Consider the following 16,918-nt stretch of genomic DNA (forward strand, 5'->3'; position numbering starts at 1 on the left):
AGACTAAAATGTTGCCCTGTAATGTCTAAAGTGGACCTTCCAGCCCAGTAAAAATATCACTCTTGGGACAGGGAATGCTTGAGACAGATGGCAAGTTTTCCAGGCTCCTAAAAGAAAACAAAACCATTTGACTCCATTTGACTTACGGTATTGGAGTTTTTGATGTCCACTATCAGAGAAGGGAATGGAATTATTGGCAGCTCTGCTGAAAAAGAGAATGCGTTGAACACTCCATTTGTTCAAGTGTTTACCAAATACCTAAATCAGTATTTCTGTAATTGTTAATTGTTAATCTCCCCATGAAAAGTTTAGTTCCGTGAAGGTGGGGACCTTGCCCTTATGTATGTATGTGCTTGCGCTTTCTCCCATTGGGGGAGACAGAGCCATTTAAGAAAAAAAAACGAAAGAAAAATTAATTGTGGTTTTAATCATAAATGCACTAAGTTCTCAAAGGAGAAGAATGGGTTTAATGAGGTCAAAGAGGGCTTCTGCAAGGAAGAGAGGCTTGAGCTGAAATCTTAAAGACGCAAAGGAGTGAGGTGGCCAAGGAGCTCGTCAGGCCGAGGAGGAGCCAAGGGCCTAAGGTGGCTGAGCACGGAGCACTGGAAAGGGAAGGCAGGCCAAGACAGTGGCGGCCCAGACAGTGATACTGGCGGACAAAAGACATGAAGTGGGGCCGGGATGCAGACAGGACAAAGATGGCACAAAACTACCGGCTAAAGCGTTTGGTCTTGATCCTCGGTGCAATGAATAGCCACTGCAGGATTTTAAGCAAAGGGGCCACAGGATCAGAGTTGCAATTTTAAAAGATGGTTATGAGAGCTTCTTAGTAGCGAGTGAACTGCAGGGGAATAAAAATAGATGTGCAGAGCATAATTAGGAGGTCGATGCAGTGACTTAGGCAAAAGATAACCGTTTGGACGAGGACGATAGAGACAGAGAGAAATAGACTAGGATCTGTTTAGGAAGGAAAACTCTATAGGACTTATTTAAATGTAGGGGACAAGGAAAGACTGCATAAGAATAACTACGTGATATATGGATGAAGCAGGTATGGGAGGTCCATGTTTGGTAAGAAAGATCATGAGTTGCGTGAGTGGTTACAAGAAACTGAAATTAACATCCACTCACATTGAGTGCTGTGCCAGCTGGGTCAACGCTGTGCCTTAAGTGGTTTATCTAACTTAATCCTAACTGCAATCCTATAAAATAAGTGCGATTGCCTCCATTTTTAGAGAGGAGAAAACTGAGACTCAGAAAGGCTTAATAAACTTATCACCAACCTCAGAGCCACAAATTGGCAGATCAGTTTTAAAGCAGAGGGTTCTTAATGACCAGTCCATACTGCTTCGTGACAACTCAGGGAACATTTCATGATTTCAAAAGAACTAGACAGTTAATCTGGAACTTGGAAGCCCAATCTTCCTAGGAAAACTTCAGTCCTTACAGAGCTGCCCAGAGTAAACTCTCCACATTAGGAAGAGATTCTACACTTCCCTCTCAGCTCATTTTCTTCCCCTTACTTAGGCCCGAACCTCTCCGGTTGCCCTGATCCCTCAGCTTTGCCGTCTCCAACTTCCTACAACACTTTCAGTCTCACCAGTCATGTGGGCAATGATCACATGCAGTCTACCCTGCACGATTTCCATATATTTTCTATTTCCTTACATTTTATTTTTTTCTAATGTGAACTTTCATTCAGTATATACGGTCTTAAAACATCTTTCACATATTGAAGTCAGATTGTTATAAACAAGCTAATAAACACAAATTTCAAACTATGACACACTACGGGTCTGGCTGCCAATCAACAGTTCAATTTTACCAGTGTCATTATCTCTAGCTGTAGACTGGAGTCTCATTATACATGCATTTAACTTAAGCATATTCAACTATACGTTCTTGGCAGAGTGAGAGCGAGAGCAAGAGTGAGAGGGCAATTTATATAGGGTAAGCTTGCCATTCCAATCAATAAACACATGTCCCAGGGGATGCAAGATAAATCGGCTGTTCCCTCAGCTGGTTTTAGTCCCTAAGGACCTTTTCCAGTGTGAGTACTTCTCTGAGAAGACTCTGATTTTAGTGTTTAAAGGCATGTATTTTCGATATACCACAATCTCTAATTTTAGTCAACTGCTTTTCCTATTTCTCAATTAAAGAAATGGTGACCTATCCCAAGATTGGAGGAAAAACTGGTCTGTTGGACAACTCAAGAGACTATAACAGATTATCCCTGATAATTCTGATAATGTAATTTGTACACCACACTTTGTTTTGAGAACTAACCCCTACGATACGGCTATCGTGATGGTTCCATCTGTTTTGTGTAATCATCTGTGTTTTAAATTGCGTTATTCCTTTACTTTTAAATACAAATGAGCAGGAATTAGAAAATAAAAAGTGCTGATACAACGAATAAACACACATCTCCAACAAATGAGGCAAAGATGGAAATCAGTAGGCCTTCTGAAGTGAAGTGTGGAAAAGAATGAAATTAAGCCGCAGGAATAAAATGCTAGCCCTGGGTTCAAAACAAACAAACAATTCCTGGGGATTTTATAATCACCTTTAACCTTCTGGAAAAGAGTCTCCACAATCGCAGGTACATACCTCGATATGCACATAAAATTATAATACAGACACATTTTCAGGAGACAGTCATGTTCAAACATAGAACACCATCATTTTGAACCACCCCCGCTGCCTATCCCTGCCACTCAGCTTCCTCAGAACTATGTTCATGCCATCGCTATAAAATTTAGTGCTTTGCGGTAAACTTGATGGCTGTTACCTGTCCCTATCAAGAGTGTAAGCTCCTTGCAGGCAGGTTCTAGGACTTCCTAATCTCTGTGTCCGCAGGGCCTCAAAGAGCGTCTGACTGAAAAGGGGCCTTCTACAAAGATGGACCGTGAATGAGTACGTGAATAACCAGTAGGGAATCTCTAAGATCCACTTCTTCTAATGAATTAGGGAAGAAAGAAAGACACATCTCCACAACCATTAGCACAGAGATCAGCTATGCACATTGCTTTGTCCTTACCTATCCAGAGAAATGCAGCAGAGGTGAAAAATTGATGCCGTTGTCAGCAGGACGTCTAGAGAGGTCCGGACCAGGCAAAACACCTCCCCATAAATCCAGATGTCTTGAACCAGCTCAATGGCACCAAAGGGCATCACAAGTACAGAAACCAGCAGATCCGCAAAGGCAAGAGAGACAATGAAATAGTTGGTTTTTATTTTCCTGTGAGTGAAAAAAATATAAAGGGCAAGGCAGAGGAAAGGATGAAGGAAGGTTAGTAGAAAAAAAGCAAGAGAGAGAAGAGGAGGAAAGGAAAGGGAAAGAGAGAGAGAGAGAGAGAGAGAGAGAGAGAGAGAGAGAGAAATAGAGAGAGAGAGAGAGAGAGAGAGAGAGAGAAATAGAGAGAGAGAGAGAGAGAGAAAAGAAAGAAAGAAAGAAAGAGAGAGAGAGAAGGAAGGAAGGAAGGAAGGAAGGAAGGAAGGAAGGAAGGAAGGAAGGAAGGAAGGAAGGAAGGAAGGAAGAAAGAAAGAAAAAAAGAAAGAAAGAAAGAAAGAAAGAAAGAAAGAAAGAAAGAAAGAAAGAAAGAAAGAAAGAAAGAAAGAAAGAAAGGAAGGAAGGAAGGAAGGAAGGAAGGAAGAAAGAAAGAAAGAAAGAAAGAAAGAAAGAAAGAAAGAAAGAAAGAAAGAAAGAAAGAAAGAAAGAAAGAAAAGAAAGAAAAAAAGAAAGAAAGGAGGGAGGGAAGAAAAAGAAAGAAAAGTCAAATGTGTAATGTATTCTGTGAGGTTGTTTTCCCTGCTGGCACCTGGCTGGAAAGACACTGCATGGTCCAGCCCCTTCTGAATTCTCCAGACCCCTCTTGCACCAAAGCCCTCTCTTCTTCTCCCCTTTGGCCAGAGTGGCCTGATTTGAGACCCTTGTGCATGGAGCCCCTCCTGAGAACCTTTACACAGGTGCGGCTCTCTCTTCCTACTATTGGCCCTTCAGGCCTCTGTTTGGTCATTCTCAAGGAACCCTCCGAAAGTGGCGCCCTCACAAACAGTATCAAATTCCACTGTTTTCCACTCTGAAACTGACTACCATGCGTTTCACATTTGTGACACATACCAGAATGTGCGTTTATACTTTCTTGCATCATTACTGGATTAGGGCATGATTTGTATAGAGGGGAAGGCAGTAGGTGAGGCAGGACTGCATCTTTTGTCCTCTTTCTGGCCTGGTGGTCCTTAATCCAGGCTGCACACCAGAATCACTCAGTCAATTTTGATAATATTGATGCCCAGGGCTCACCCCAGATCAATCAGTTCCGGGACTCTGGGTGATTAAGACACTTACCCACCCCCCAGGGTTGCCGGATAAAATACAGGACACCCAGTTCAATTTACATTTCAGATTAACCACGAATTATTTTGTGTAAGTATGTTCCAAATATTGCACGGGACATACTTATACTACACATTAACAATTTTAAAAAGGTCTTCGGATGATCTTAATTGCAGTCAGGGTTCAGACTGGTGAAGTAGAAAGAGCAAACCTCCAGGTTTAAATCCTAGATGGGTCACTAGTCAGCCACCCCTTCCCTGAACCGACTGATAAAGTGGGGAGGCTAGATTAGATGTGCTCCTGATGGTTGTACATCTAGTGATCACAGCTCCTTAAAAACCCAACAATGTGAAACACAGGAACACAGAATGGAAATGCACTTAAGTGATTACACGGGTCCTGCTAGAGTTACGTGTGCTCTTTTTCCCCCCTGCTTTATTATAATCAAATTATAATGGAAATTACAAATTCAGACCCCAGCTCTCCAGGGAGATCCAAGAACTCCTCAAGGTCACCTCATGCTACTCACCTGAGCTGCCTGTCCCTGCATACAGCCACCATCACCAGCAGGTTCCCCAAGATGGCCATCAGGATAACCGCCGAGAGAAACGTGAGCAGCACGACCTTCTCCACTGACCTGAAACCCTCCTTAGAACTGAAAGACACACACACACACACACACACACACACACACACACAAAGAATTTAAGGAAACCTTGAGACACGGGGAAGAAAATTAATATTTTCCTCATTTATCTTCGCAACACACATTTATCGTGCACCTAATCTATGTCAATGTCTGTCCTGTCACTTTACGTGTCATCCTAGTGAATGCCTACATAATGGGGAGGAGGCAGCTCAGAGAGGTGAATTAACTACCTGGAGACTGCAGTTATTCTCCATCCGAGAACCTGTGCCTTTCCTTCAGAGCACTTCCTTGTACTCAGAAATGCATTTGATTGATTTGTTTTGTGCACCTACCCAGCTAAGTTGTAAGCTCCAGAGGCAGGGACCTCGTCTGCTTTGTCTGTTGACAAATTCAATTCCAAGGTGCCACTCATATTTCTCAGATAAAGGAAAGATGGCGCTGGATGAATGAATGATGGTAATTTGAACAAGGGTCTGCATGAATACAAAGGCCACCCTGTGTTCATTAGTCCTTCCCAGTCCACACAGAAGCTGCTGTGTACAGGTGGGTGTCCCGGGAACAGGTCACGGCCTGAAGCTTGTTCCTATGTAGCTGACCTGGCCTCAGATTCTGTGAAGTCATTGGAGCAATAGCAGTCAATCAGTAAAGTCAGGGACTCCTTTCACTGCCCTGAGAAGAAACCACATTTCTTTTCGTGCCCAACATAGCAGTTCAAATCGTGTTCTTGTCAATTTTGGTATTTAATTTGATTCTATAACCCCTGCCATCTGCATGTAAATCATTTTGTTTTATTAACTTGTAAGTGAGTGTTACCTAGCTATAACAGCATAATACCTGCAGGTTATTCAGAAGCTACAGGAAAGCGTTTTAGTTTTTATTCGAGTAATAAAATGCTCTTTTTAAATGAAATTTCAAAGGATCTTAATATTCTCGGGCCCAAACCCCACACTTCAATACAAAACAACTAAGCCCAAAGAGCGGAACTAAGTCGTCAGAGTACGTTAGTGGCTGATGTGGAAGAAGCTGACTGTCCTGTGAGCCCACTACTGGAACCACAGGGTCCCAGGAATCAGGAAATATGTATCCGTCTTTACCGAGCTCCTCTGACTGAAAACCAAGATGGCTGCCCGTCCCAAATGGCAGCACCCACCAAGTCCTAGCTCTGGTCTTGTCCAACATTTTTCCCATGAGGCTTGGCACAAAAGACAGGGTGCTGGTTAGAATAAAGAACCAGTATTGCAGCGGTTGGAGAAGGAGACAGTCCCTCCACTCTGCTGACAAGTGCTGTTAACTGATTGATTGATTGATTGATTGACGTCTTTATGGCTAGGGCTCAGACAAAAAGAAATTTGAGGTATGTTCATCTAAATCACTCTTCCACACCTAAATTCCAACTATCAGCAATACAAATATTGGACAGGGAAGATTGAACAATGAGGAAAAAGACCTTAATAGGGTGATGTGGCTACCCAAAACTAATCTGATCTTCAGTCATGTTAACTGAGGTAAAGTGTCTAACAAAGGAAGTGACAGTAACTTTTTTCCTTGTCCTTCTCAGAGGCCCTGACTCAGAGCCCCTCTGAAACTTGTTCCCCCCTCAAGGCCCCCATACTAGTTGTGCCTTCTTCCTGGAATGCTTCTTCTCGTTATTCAAGTCTCAGATTAAAGTTAACCCCCACTTAATGTACCACAGCCAACAAACGTTATTTATTTTCTTTATAGCATGTATTGTTATCTGAAATGGCTTCTGTTATTGATTCTTGTCTGTGCCCTACCCCCACAGATTGACCTCGGTTATCCTTTTTCAGCACAGTGTCCAGTGCCAGGCACAATGTCTATTCTACAGTATGTGTAGTGTGTAGGCATGTGTAGTACATAGGAAGTGCTCAATTATTTGTTGATTGAATGAAAGAAAGACATTTTATTCATAATGGTGAGGTTTATCCTTCAACGTCTTTGAAAACTGATTGAAGGTACAGGGAAGATTTTACCTAGAGAAAAGAAGACCCAGTACAGTACACACAAGCTATTTTTAACTACCTGAAGGGCTGTCATTTGAAATAAGAGTAGATTTGTGCATTCACAGTCATTCAACAATACTTTCTGAGCACCTTCTCTGCAGGAAGCATTGTTGTACGTTTTAGGGAAGCAGAAATAAGCAGAGCAGAGAGCAGGCAATGAATAGATAAAAAGAAATTATGTAAAGTGTCAGCTGGTAATATATACTACGGCAAAAAATCTAGGAGGAAAAGGAGGGCAGGCCTGCCATTGGTGGATAAAGGTCTGGCTATCTAATAGGGGTCATCAGAAAGGCTCAGTGACAGGGTTGTCACACTTTATGTCCTGCAGGTTGTATGACAAAGTAGATGAGTGAGCAGGCTTTAAGCAATGGTTCTGGACTTTGGCTGCATGTTGAAATCACGTGAGGAGACTTAGTAACTGCTGATACCAGCTCCCCCCGCCCCCACACACACACAGATGATGATTTCATTCATTTGGGTTACAGCTTAAATATTGGAATCTTTGAAAGTTCTTAAGTGATTCTGACGTGCAATCAAGGTTGAGAATCACTGCTAGAGGGAAGGAGATTTAGTAATGGTGAATAAGAACTTTCTAACACCTAAGGATGACGTGCAATAGCTTCCTGGTGTTGCTTTGAGCTCCCTGGCTCAGGAAGTGTTTAAGAAGACCTAGATGTCAATGAGATACCACTTCACACCCAGTAGGATGGCTATTATAAAAACAAAACAAAACAAAAATGAACAATCACAAGTATCGGTGAGAATGTGGACAAATTGGAATCTTTGTGGATTTCTGGTGGACACGTAAAATGGTGCAGCTGCTGTGGACAACTTGGTTTCTCAAAAGGTTAAATATAGAATGACCATATGGTCCAGTAATTCCCGTTGTAAGGATATACCCCAAAGGATTGAAAGCAGGGACATGAATAGATATATGTACACCAATGTTCATAGCAACATTATTCATGATAGCCAAAAGGTAGAAACAACCTGAGTGTCCATCAACAAACAAATAAACAGAATGTGGTACATACATACCATGGAATCTTATTGTCATAAAAAGGAATGAAGTTCTGGATAAACCTTGAAAACAAAATGCTAAGTGAACTAAACTAGGCACAAAAAAGACAAATATTGTATGATTCCACATATATGATGAGCCTAGAGTAGGAAAATTCATAGAGAAATAAAGTAGAATAGTGGTTACCAGGGGCTGGGGTGAGGGGAGAAGGAAATGGGGAATTATTTAATGAGTACAGAGTTTCTGCTTGGGGCAGAAATGAAAAATTCTGGAAATGGATAGTGGTGATGGTTGTATACCATTGTGAATGTACTTATTATCACTGAATTATACATTTAAAAATGGTTGTTTTATGCATTAATGGTAAATTTTATGCTATATATAATTGATTACAATTAAAAAATACATAAATGACCATATATCAGGATATTGTGTAGAGCTCCTATATTGGAGGCAGGTCTAGCTGATTTTAGGTCCCTTCTTATTTATGAACAATGGTCTGAACATATCCTTCGAACATGGATTGTCCGTCAACCATAGCTTCATCATTAGAACCATGTCCCCTGTACTGCCTTTCCTCTTGTATGAGCGGAACAAAAAAAAGATGCAGAGTCTTGGTGATGATCTCTGGCTCCAGAGAAGGTATATCTCAAATTAAATGGGAATGTCAGGGTTAGAGAACCCCAAGTTCAGTGTTATGGTTCATTTGTGGCATGCCAATTAGGAGCTCGAAATAGCTAAACTTTAAACTGAGTGACAAGCAAAATTTAACCATGGAAGGAACTTTCTTAATTAGGCAGAACTGTCAGTTGAACTGTAAATGTAAGTCCAGTAATAATAATTAAAATAAAGTAGGAACCAGTTCTGCTAAATCCATGTTAGATGCTTGGGTTACCACTGATATCTTCCAAAAATACTGTCAACCATTGCCAGACAGTTCCCATCTGACCAAAGAGTTCTGCCTACTCTACTAAATGGGTTCTGTGACAGTTACTCTTATGAAAAATTTTACTGTCTCTTCTTTTTTTGCTTTTTCAGTGATCTCTTGATCCATTAATAAAAAACAACAACAACAACAAAAACTCCACAAACTTGTTGGCTCTGTTTTCTCTGTTCTTAATAAAAGAAAAACTACACCATTTTCTCTATTCTTAATAAAAGAAAAACTACAATAAAGTTCCACAAACATTCTTAAGAACACCATTTTCTCTGTTTTTAATAAAAGAAAAACTACAATACAGTTCCACAAAGGTCAGTATATGTGGAAGTGGACTATAAATGACAAAGTATATTATAATTGCTATTAATATTAGAAGCCCATACAGGGACAATAGCTAAAGAATTTTTAGGTTATGTTCTGTGATATCATCCAGAACAATTGGTTTCAAGGTCCCACGCACACAGAATACACTTCGTTAGGAGTCAAGAATGCTTTTCTCTTTTTTTTTGCACCAGCTTTGTTCATAACAGGTATGTACCTTCAAAAAGCCACCTGCTTTTTCTGAACCTCAGTTTCCTCAGGATCAACTGAGAAAGTCAGATGAAATCTCTCATTTATCAAATATGTATTGACTGCCAACTATATGCCACGATCTGTGCTAAGTACTGGGACATAACAGTAAAGAAAGGGACAAAGTCCCCGCCTTCACAGACCTCACACTGCTGATGGAAACAGACACTAAACAAGGGCACAACTAAAAAAGTAAAGAAATACAGTTTGTGATCAGGTTTCAAACTTTAATGTTCATATGAATCCACTGGGGACATGGTTAAAATGCAGATTCTGAGTCTTTTGGTCTGGGGTGGAGTCTGAGGATCTGCATTTCTGACGAGCCCACTGGCTCACGCTGAGCCTCAGTGCTGCTCCTGCTGCTGGTTCGTGGGTCAACTTGGGGTAGAACGAGTATCAAGGTCATCAATGGTGGTATAGAGAACAACTGGGTTAAAGGGAAACTTTAGGCAATCCGGGAACCCTGGAGGTGACGCTGGTTAAAACACAGACTGCTGGACCCACCCACACAGTTTCCACCCCAGTACATCTGGGGTGGGTCCCAAAGTTTGCATTTCTGACAAGTTCCCAGGTGATGCTGATGCCGCTGGTCTGGGGACCTCACTTTGGGGACGAAGAGCATCGTGAAGGATGCCCTTCTCCCTCACCCCCATTTCCACACTGCAAATTACTTGCTTTTGCTCGTAGGTTTGGAACTTCCTGCTTGCAGGTGGGTAGATTTTGATACTGCTTTATCAAGCGCCTACCATAGGGCAAACGACACACTAAGGAAATTTTCGATGTTGGCTCATTTCATCTTCATAATTACCATGTCATCTAACATCACGATGCCCTGTTTTCAGAAGAGATGGGTGTTTAGCATGGTGAGGAGGCATGAGATCCCATGCTTTCCTTGCTTTGGTGGACCTGAGATTTAGACCTGCACACTCTGATTACAAGTGCAATGCTTTTCCCACGAAATTTCAAATGTGCTCGTGTGTAACAGAATTTTCTTTAAAAAAAGGCATGCTAAAGTGTTATGTTTTTGTCCAGAAACTTAATACCCAAAATGTTGACAATGACAGCTTAATACACCTTGTAAAATATGCTGGCTATAGAAAATGATAGGGGGAAAAAAAGGAATCCTTACAGGATGGAAATTACACATCATGGAGTTCCTATGCAATTCTAAAAGAACACTTTTCGATTGTTTTTGAAGACCCTATAGAGGAGAGTAAGGGTGGGGGGATGGTGCACAACTAATGAAGGTCAGGTATTTTTCAAATATAAATACATACATGGAGAAAAATTCTTATGGCAAGTTCTTAATAGACTTTTCCAGGGCCTCAAAGATCACACATATTGGGCATGACAAAAACTTCAAAGCCCAAAGAGGATCTGTCTGCATAGAGTATAATGAAGTTCAAAGTTGCAAGGAACACAAAAGATACCAGGATCAAAGACACTGTTCTCTGAGGTCATGCCTGAATGTAAAGCCAAGCCAAAACTGAGGTGACAAGGTGAGGTCAACATTTGGGAAGATTGTCACTACTGCACAGCGTGTAACTACCAGGGCTTCCATTCTTCTTGGAAACAAAAACACTCAATCGTAGTGCCAGTAAATTATATCTTAGATGTGAGTCCCACTTTAAGAAAATCCATTTTTTTCAAAATCGAAACTGACCAAATAGTTCCAGAGACAGATTTTTTTCTTTACAGTACATTTTTTTCTTTATATGCAGATTAATGTAGCGTCTGAGGTTTGTTTTGCAAACGGCTCTTTACCTACAATTGTTCAACGTACAGAAATGTCCATCAGATAATGTCTTCCTTTGGAATAAAACATATGGCCTGTTTTCAGAATTTGGCTGATCATTTCCTTGACATTTTTCTTGTGATTTTGAGAAATCCAGCCCAGGGAAAAATGTGGACTACATGGAGCCTCTCCAGTGTGGTCAATCATTTACCCCAAGGATAGGGGATCAAGGAAAGATGGAATTTCCCACGCTCTGAGAACAAGCGGCTCCCCATTTCTTTGCTTTAGGTGGCCTCTGTTTCTGTGCCCAATTTCTAATGTATCCAGCTCTGCATATATGCCCGGGTCCTGTCTGGCTGTTGGAAAGTAGTATGATTTCTCTTCTCAACTCCACTTCTGACAGTGTAAAAATCTTATGCTCAGATGAGAAAAGAAACTGCTTAGTGTTGCTCTACTTCAGAGATAACCAAACATCAGCCAATGGGCCAAATCCAGCCTACTGCCTGGTTTTGTAAACAAAAGTTCATTGCAACACAGTCACACTCAATTGCTTTTGTATTTTCTATGGCTGATTTCCACTACAGAGGCAGAGTTGGGTAATTAGAGCAGAGACTATACGGCCTACAAAAGCTGAAATTATGTACTCTGGGACCCTTTATGAAACAAGTTTGATGACCTCTGCTCTTTTGGATCAGAGAGAAGTTTGGTCTAAAGAAGAATATGGTATAGAAACACTAAGACCTCCAAGACCTTATTCAACGAAATCTATTGAACTAGGAGTCATTCAATCCTCTAGATTTTCTAAGCACAAAGCAGCATCATTCCAGTTGACCATGCCAGAAATCAGGCATCTTACTCCATTTCTTCTTCTGCTTTACCTCAGTCATTAGCTATTTTGAGTGTCTCTTAAATTTCTTCACATCTCTCCAGTCTGCTGTCAATCTCCTAATGGAAGCCTTTCTGTTATCTCTGCCTAAGACTACAACAGTCACTATTGCCTACTCTGTCTTCAGTTGTCAGTCTATCAGACAGCTTAAATTGAACATTTCCAAAATCGAACTCTTGATTTGCCTCACCTCACTATTTCCCATCACAATACGCAGCAAAGCTAGTTTTCCAGTTGTGCAGGCCAAAAACCTGGGGGTGATTCTTAACAAGTGTCTTTCTTCATCTCTCATATATATCAACAAATCCTGTTAGCTCTACCTTAGAAACATCTCCTGATCCTGACCCTCTCCCAGCTCCTCCACCATTAGTGCCCTGGTTTAAACTACAGCATGCTTTACCCAGGTGATGGGAAAGGCCTCCCAACTGGTGCTCCTGCTTCTATCGTTTTCTATATACAATCCACTCTTTGCCCAGGAGACCGAATAAACTTTGTAAAATGCTTAGGTTGGAACATGTCACTTCCCTACTCACCGCCCTTCAGATGGCTTGCCATCACACTGAGGAATACCCAGAGCCCTTACCATGGCATAAATGGGTCTACAAAGCTGGCTTTTGGCTGTTTCTATGGTCTCAGCTCTCATCACTTTCTCCTGTTCCCATGCTGCTCTAGCTGCAGAGGCTTCCTCATCATTCCCCAAAGGAGCCATCCAGGAGCCCATCTCAGGGCCTCTCATTTGATGATGCCTGCATCTGGACCCCTCTATCCCCAGGGATCAGAAATGCTCAGCCCCTCACTTCATTCAGGTCTCTGTTCAGATTCAAATCTGAAGAGAGGGTTTTCCTGACCACTACATTTAAAATTGGACCACTCCTCTCCTTCTTTATTCCCTTGTCTTGTATTTTTTATTTTTACAACTATTATCTAGTCCCATGCACTAGAATGGCTTGAATGCAATCTTGTTGAAAGCAGGAACTTGGTCTGTTACATTGCTGATATATTTCTAGCACCTAAGACAGTACCTGCCACACATAAATACTCAAAAAGTATTTGTGGACTGAATGAATGAATGAATGAATGACCTCTTACTCGATCATCTGCCTTGACTCTCCCTATTTTCTAACCATTATCAGCACTGACGTCAAAATATTTTGTTTTGTTTTCTGAAGGAATTTGCTCATCTCCCCCAGCCTGTACAAAATCTTCTAATGTCAACTCATTGAAATTTTGGTAAAACACCAAATTTGACCTGGTTTAACCTGGCTCCTACTTAGCTTTCCAGTTTAATTTCTGACACTGCTCATCATCAATTCTATCACAGAGAAGTACTGAAATGCTCCTCGGGGAGGTGGAACATACTTGTTAAGTCCCCTTCCTCTCCTTTCCCTTCTCTACCTGGCAAATCCTTGAATGTCCTTTGGTGCTCAGTTAAACATCTTATTCTCTGGGAAGTCATCTCACCCTTTACTCTAGGGCCTTGCTCTTCTTATACGCTTTTACAGCACCTTATAATTACATTAATAGCTTTTATCACACTATATTTTAATTATTTATTTAAATATGTCACCCCAACCATATTGTCTTACTCATTTGATATCCACAATGCCTGGCACAAAAAATATATGTAGTGCTAAACAAGTAAAAGGATGTACAAGTTAGCTCTTGCCTGAAAGAAGCTTAAACTCTAATAATCAGCAAAAAGGTTTTCCTTTTCTTGTCTTCTACTCAATAGTCCTTTTAAATCCTGTGTCTAAACCACTCCCTGAGTCAGGCGTAATAAGGCCAACAATCCTATCTTTGAGTTACAACGTACAACTGTTGACATCATATGCAGACTACTGAGTAGTTAGCTAGTTTCGCCAGAGAACGTCAGATGCTTTGCCCAGGTTGTACTCTGAAGGCTAACAATACTTCTAAATCTATTTCTTAGTCATCTCCTGGGCAAAGAAATTGTTGCGAGGATTAGTTAAGGAAATGCATGTAAAACACTTGGGACATTGCCTGGCATATACCACATTCTCAATAAATGCTAACTATTGTTATTCATCTTTTCTATTCATTTCAACTATAAACAAATGACACGCACATTTATCCTGGTTCTCTAGCTCATAGTATAGCAAGAAACAGTCTGGTCGATGACTGATCGTTATGACAGTATGTTGCAGTTTGGCTGGAGGCTGATGAAACAACAAGTGAAAATAGAGTCCAGAGAAGAGAGACACTAGTAAGAATATACTGGAGTTTTTGCAAACATAACTAGTAGAAAAGCAAATGTGATAGAGAAGAGAAAGAAAAAAAAAATGTGCTTCAAGTTCATAGAAGTGGAGATTGAGTTTGGAAGGTGATATACAAATGCAAGGGGCAAGAATTTTCTAGCATATTAAGCCGCCATGAAGTATGAAATAAGTGGGGAGCATCCAATATCCTGATGGGGCATGACAGTTTTGAACAGAAAGTCTCTGCATTCAAGTTCATTGTCAACATGTGCACACACACTAACACTTACACACCCTGTCATGCACACAGTCCATAAGAGCAGGCTGGGAAGTGATGGGAATGGAGGAAGGCAGGCAGAGAGGAACTGTAGTGTCATCCAAGGTTAGCCAGACTGAAGTTCAGATTCTCTACCTGGATGGTACTGGGCATCCCCAGAGCCAAGAATAGAATCATATAAAGTAAGCTCTTAAATATGACTGCTATGGCATTCCAACCTGGCAAATCTAAGAACTATATTACAATTCATAAATGCATGTCCAGACTATGCTTATGGCAATTTTAAAAAGCCTTAAAAACATCCACACTCCAATAATTCCACCTCTAAGAATTTATCCTAAAGAAATAAATGATTATAGCTGCTCTTAGAGACTCATGTATAATATGACTCACAACCCTATTGCTTATAATTGAGAAAACTAGAAACAACCTAAAAAATGTCTAAATTTGGGTATCAGTTACACAAACAATATTTTTTAACATTTACATAGCCATTAAAATCCAGGTTTGAAAAGAATATTTAATGACAGGGGAAAGGTCTCATAAATATTTTCAGTGCTAAAAGCAGGTATGAAACAGTAAGGCACAAGTTCAATTTTCTATAAAAATGTGTATTTAATATGGGTCCAGAAAAATACTGAGAGATTAACTTGTGACATTTTTCTTTAAATGATTTTAAAAAATTAAAAAAGACTAGAAAGAATGAGAGGTTATCTTCCTCCTGGATCCCAAGAAGATAACTAAGATTTGTGTTTCAGGTTATCAGCAACGTTAGTTATGCATTTTTCAAGCTGCAGGGCCGAAGACAGAGGTTTCTGGCACCAGGCACATCACCTGATCTAAAGGCAGAAGTAGCCAACTAAGAAAGGAGCAAGGCTTGAAGAGCTATGACTTGGTGACAGCAAAGGTATACAGATTCCAAGAGAAAGAAGGAACTCTGCAGTCTCCCTCAGCACCATACAAAACAACCACTAGATGGAAGGCTCCAGTGTCAAGCTTGGCACAGAAGCAGCAGAACCCCCTGCCTTCCAGGGACCAGGCAGGAGTGGACAACTATCCTGGCAATGGTCACCAGCATGGACTGGACTGACAAGCAAAAGGTCCAGCTCAATCCGGAAAGAGAAAGAGGTCCACAAAATATCTGAGATTGAATTTCCCCTCGAGACCCAACTGATGGGTTCATTAAAAAGTTAACTGATTTAGACATTAAAAGAAATATGGCATTTCTTACACATGAATTTTATAGAGTAAAATCCAATACAAGCCTAGTATGTGTACGTGAGCTACATAAACATATATACATACTTCCATAGACACACATATGTACAGGTCAATACATAGTATCTATTATTTACACACATGATAATATATATATTACATATAACCCATATATTGAAATTATATATCCAACATAGTTATAAATAATGACATTCTAGAAAAATTTAATTAGTTCTTTACATTTTTCTACCTTTTCCCAGTATTTCACATTAAAAGTGTATTACATTCCAATGCACGAGTTACTTCAAAATGCATTACTTATATCTAGTTCTGATCATAGAATTGTCTTGATAAGTATATTAAATCTGCAAGTATTGTTTCTCCAGCCAATTATTAAATTTACTAATTGGTGTGCTTGATTTAAAAAAGCATTACTAATTGAAAATGTAGCTGCAAACTGTGGGGCTCAAAGGAATGGATTCTCTCTTAGTATTTGCCCATTGAAGCTGCTGTAAAGAGAGAATAACTAATACTTTTCATAAATTCTTTTCCCCTTCCATGGGAAGGGGAAATGCCCTTCCATGTTTGGTCGTTTCTAATTTCTTCTTTTTTTAAATGATTGTCTTTTTTTAAAAATTTTTTGGGGAATATTGGGGCACAGTGTATTTCTCTAAGGCCCATCAGCTCCAAGTCATTGTCCTTCAATCTAGTTGTGGAAGGCGCAGCTCACTGGCCCATGTGGGAATCGAACCGGCAACCTTGTTGTTCAGAGCTCGTGCTCTAACCAACTGAGCCATGAGCCACCCCCCACCCCGTTTTTAATTTCTGACAACTGCTCATCAGTAGCATAAATAGTATTAGCCCAACCTTCCATCATTTTTAACTTAGTTTCTTGCAGTAAACTCTTCCATTCCCAGCCCTTATGGCCTCTTTCCCACACAAGAGCCAGAGCTGTAGCTCTAAAAGTGAAGGTATACAATGTATGTTCCCTGCTCGAAAATCTTTGATGCCTTCCCAGTTTATGTGGAATATCTGAAGTTCCTACC

General features: G+C 40.5%; 1 protein-coding gene across 5 annotated transcripts in view; it reads right to left on the reverse strand.

Annotated features, from left to right (window-relative positions):
• HTR4 (5-hydroxytryptamine receptor 4) overlaps nucleotides 1-16,918 on the reverse strand; it is a 160,674-nt gene that overhangs the window by 65,037 nt on the left and 78,719 nt on the right. For all 5 annotated transcript variants that reach the window (XM_081035938.1, XM_081035939.1, XM_081035937.1 and 2 more), the window contains exons 5-6: nucleotides 4,869-4,994; nucleotides 3,041-3,241 (exon numbers count right to left, since the gene is read on the reverse strand). In XM_081035938.1, the coding sequence (XP_080892064.1) occupies nucleotides 3,041-3,241; nucleotides 4,869-4,994 (327 nt within the window). The remainder of the gene's footprint in view (nucleotides 1-3,040; nucleotides 3,242-4,868; nucleotides 4,995-16,918) is intronic.

This window comes from Rhinolophus hipposideros, assembly GCF_964194185.1.
Source record: "Rhinolophus hipposideros genome assembly, chromosome: 23".
Lineage (NCBI taxonomy): Eukaryota > Metazoa > Chordata > Mammalia > Chiroptera > Rhinolophidae > Rhinolophus > Rhinolophus hipposideros.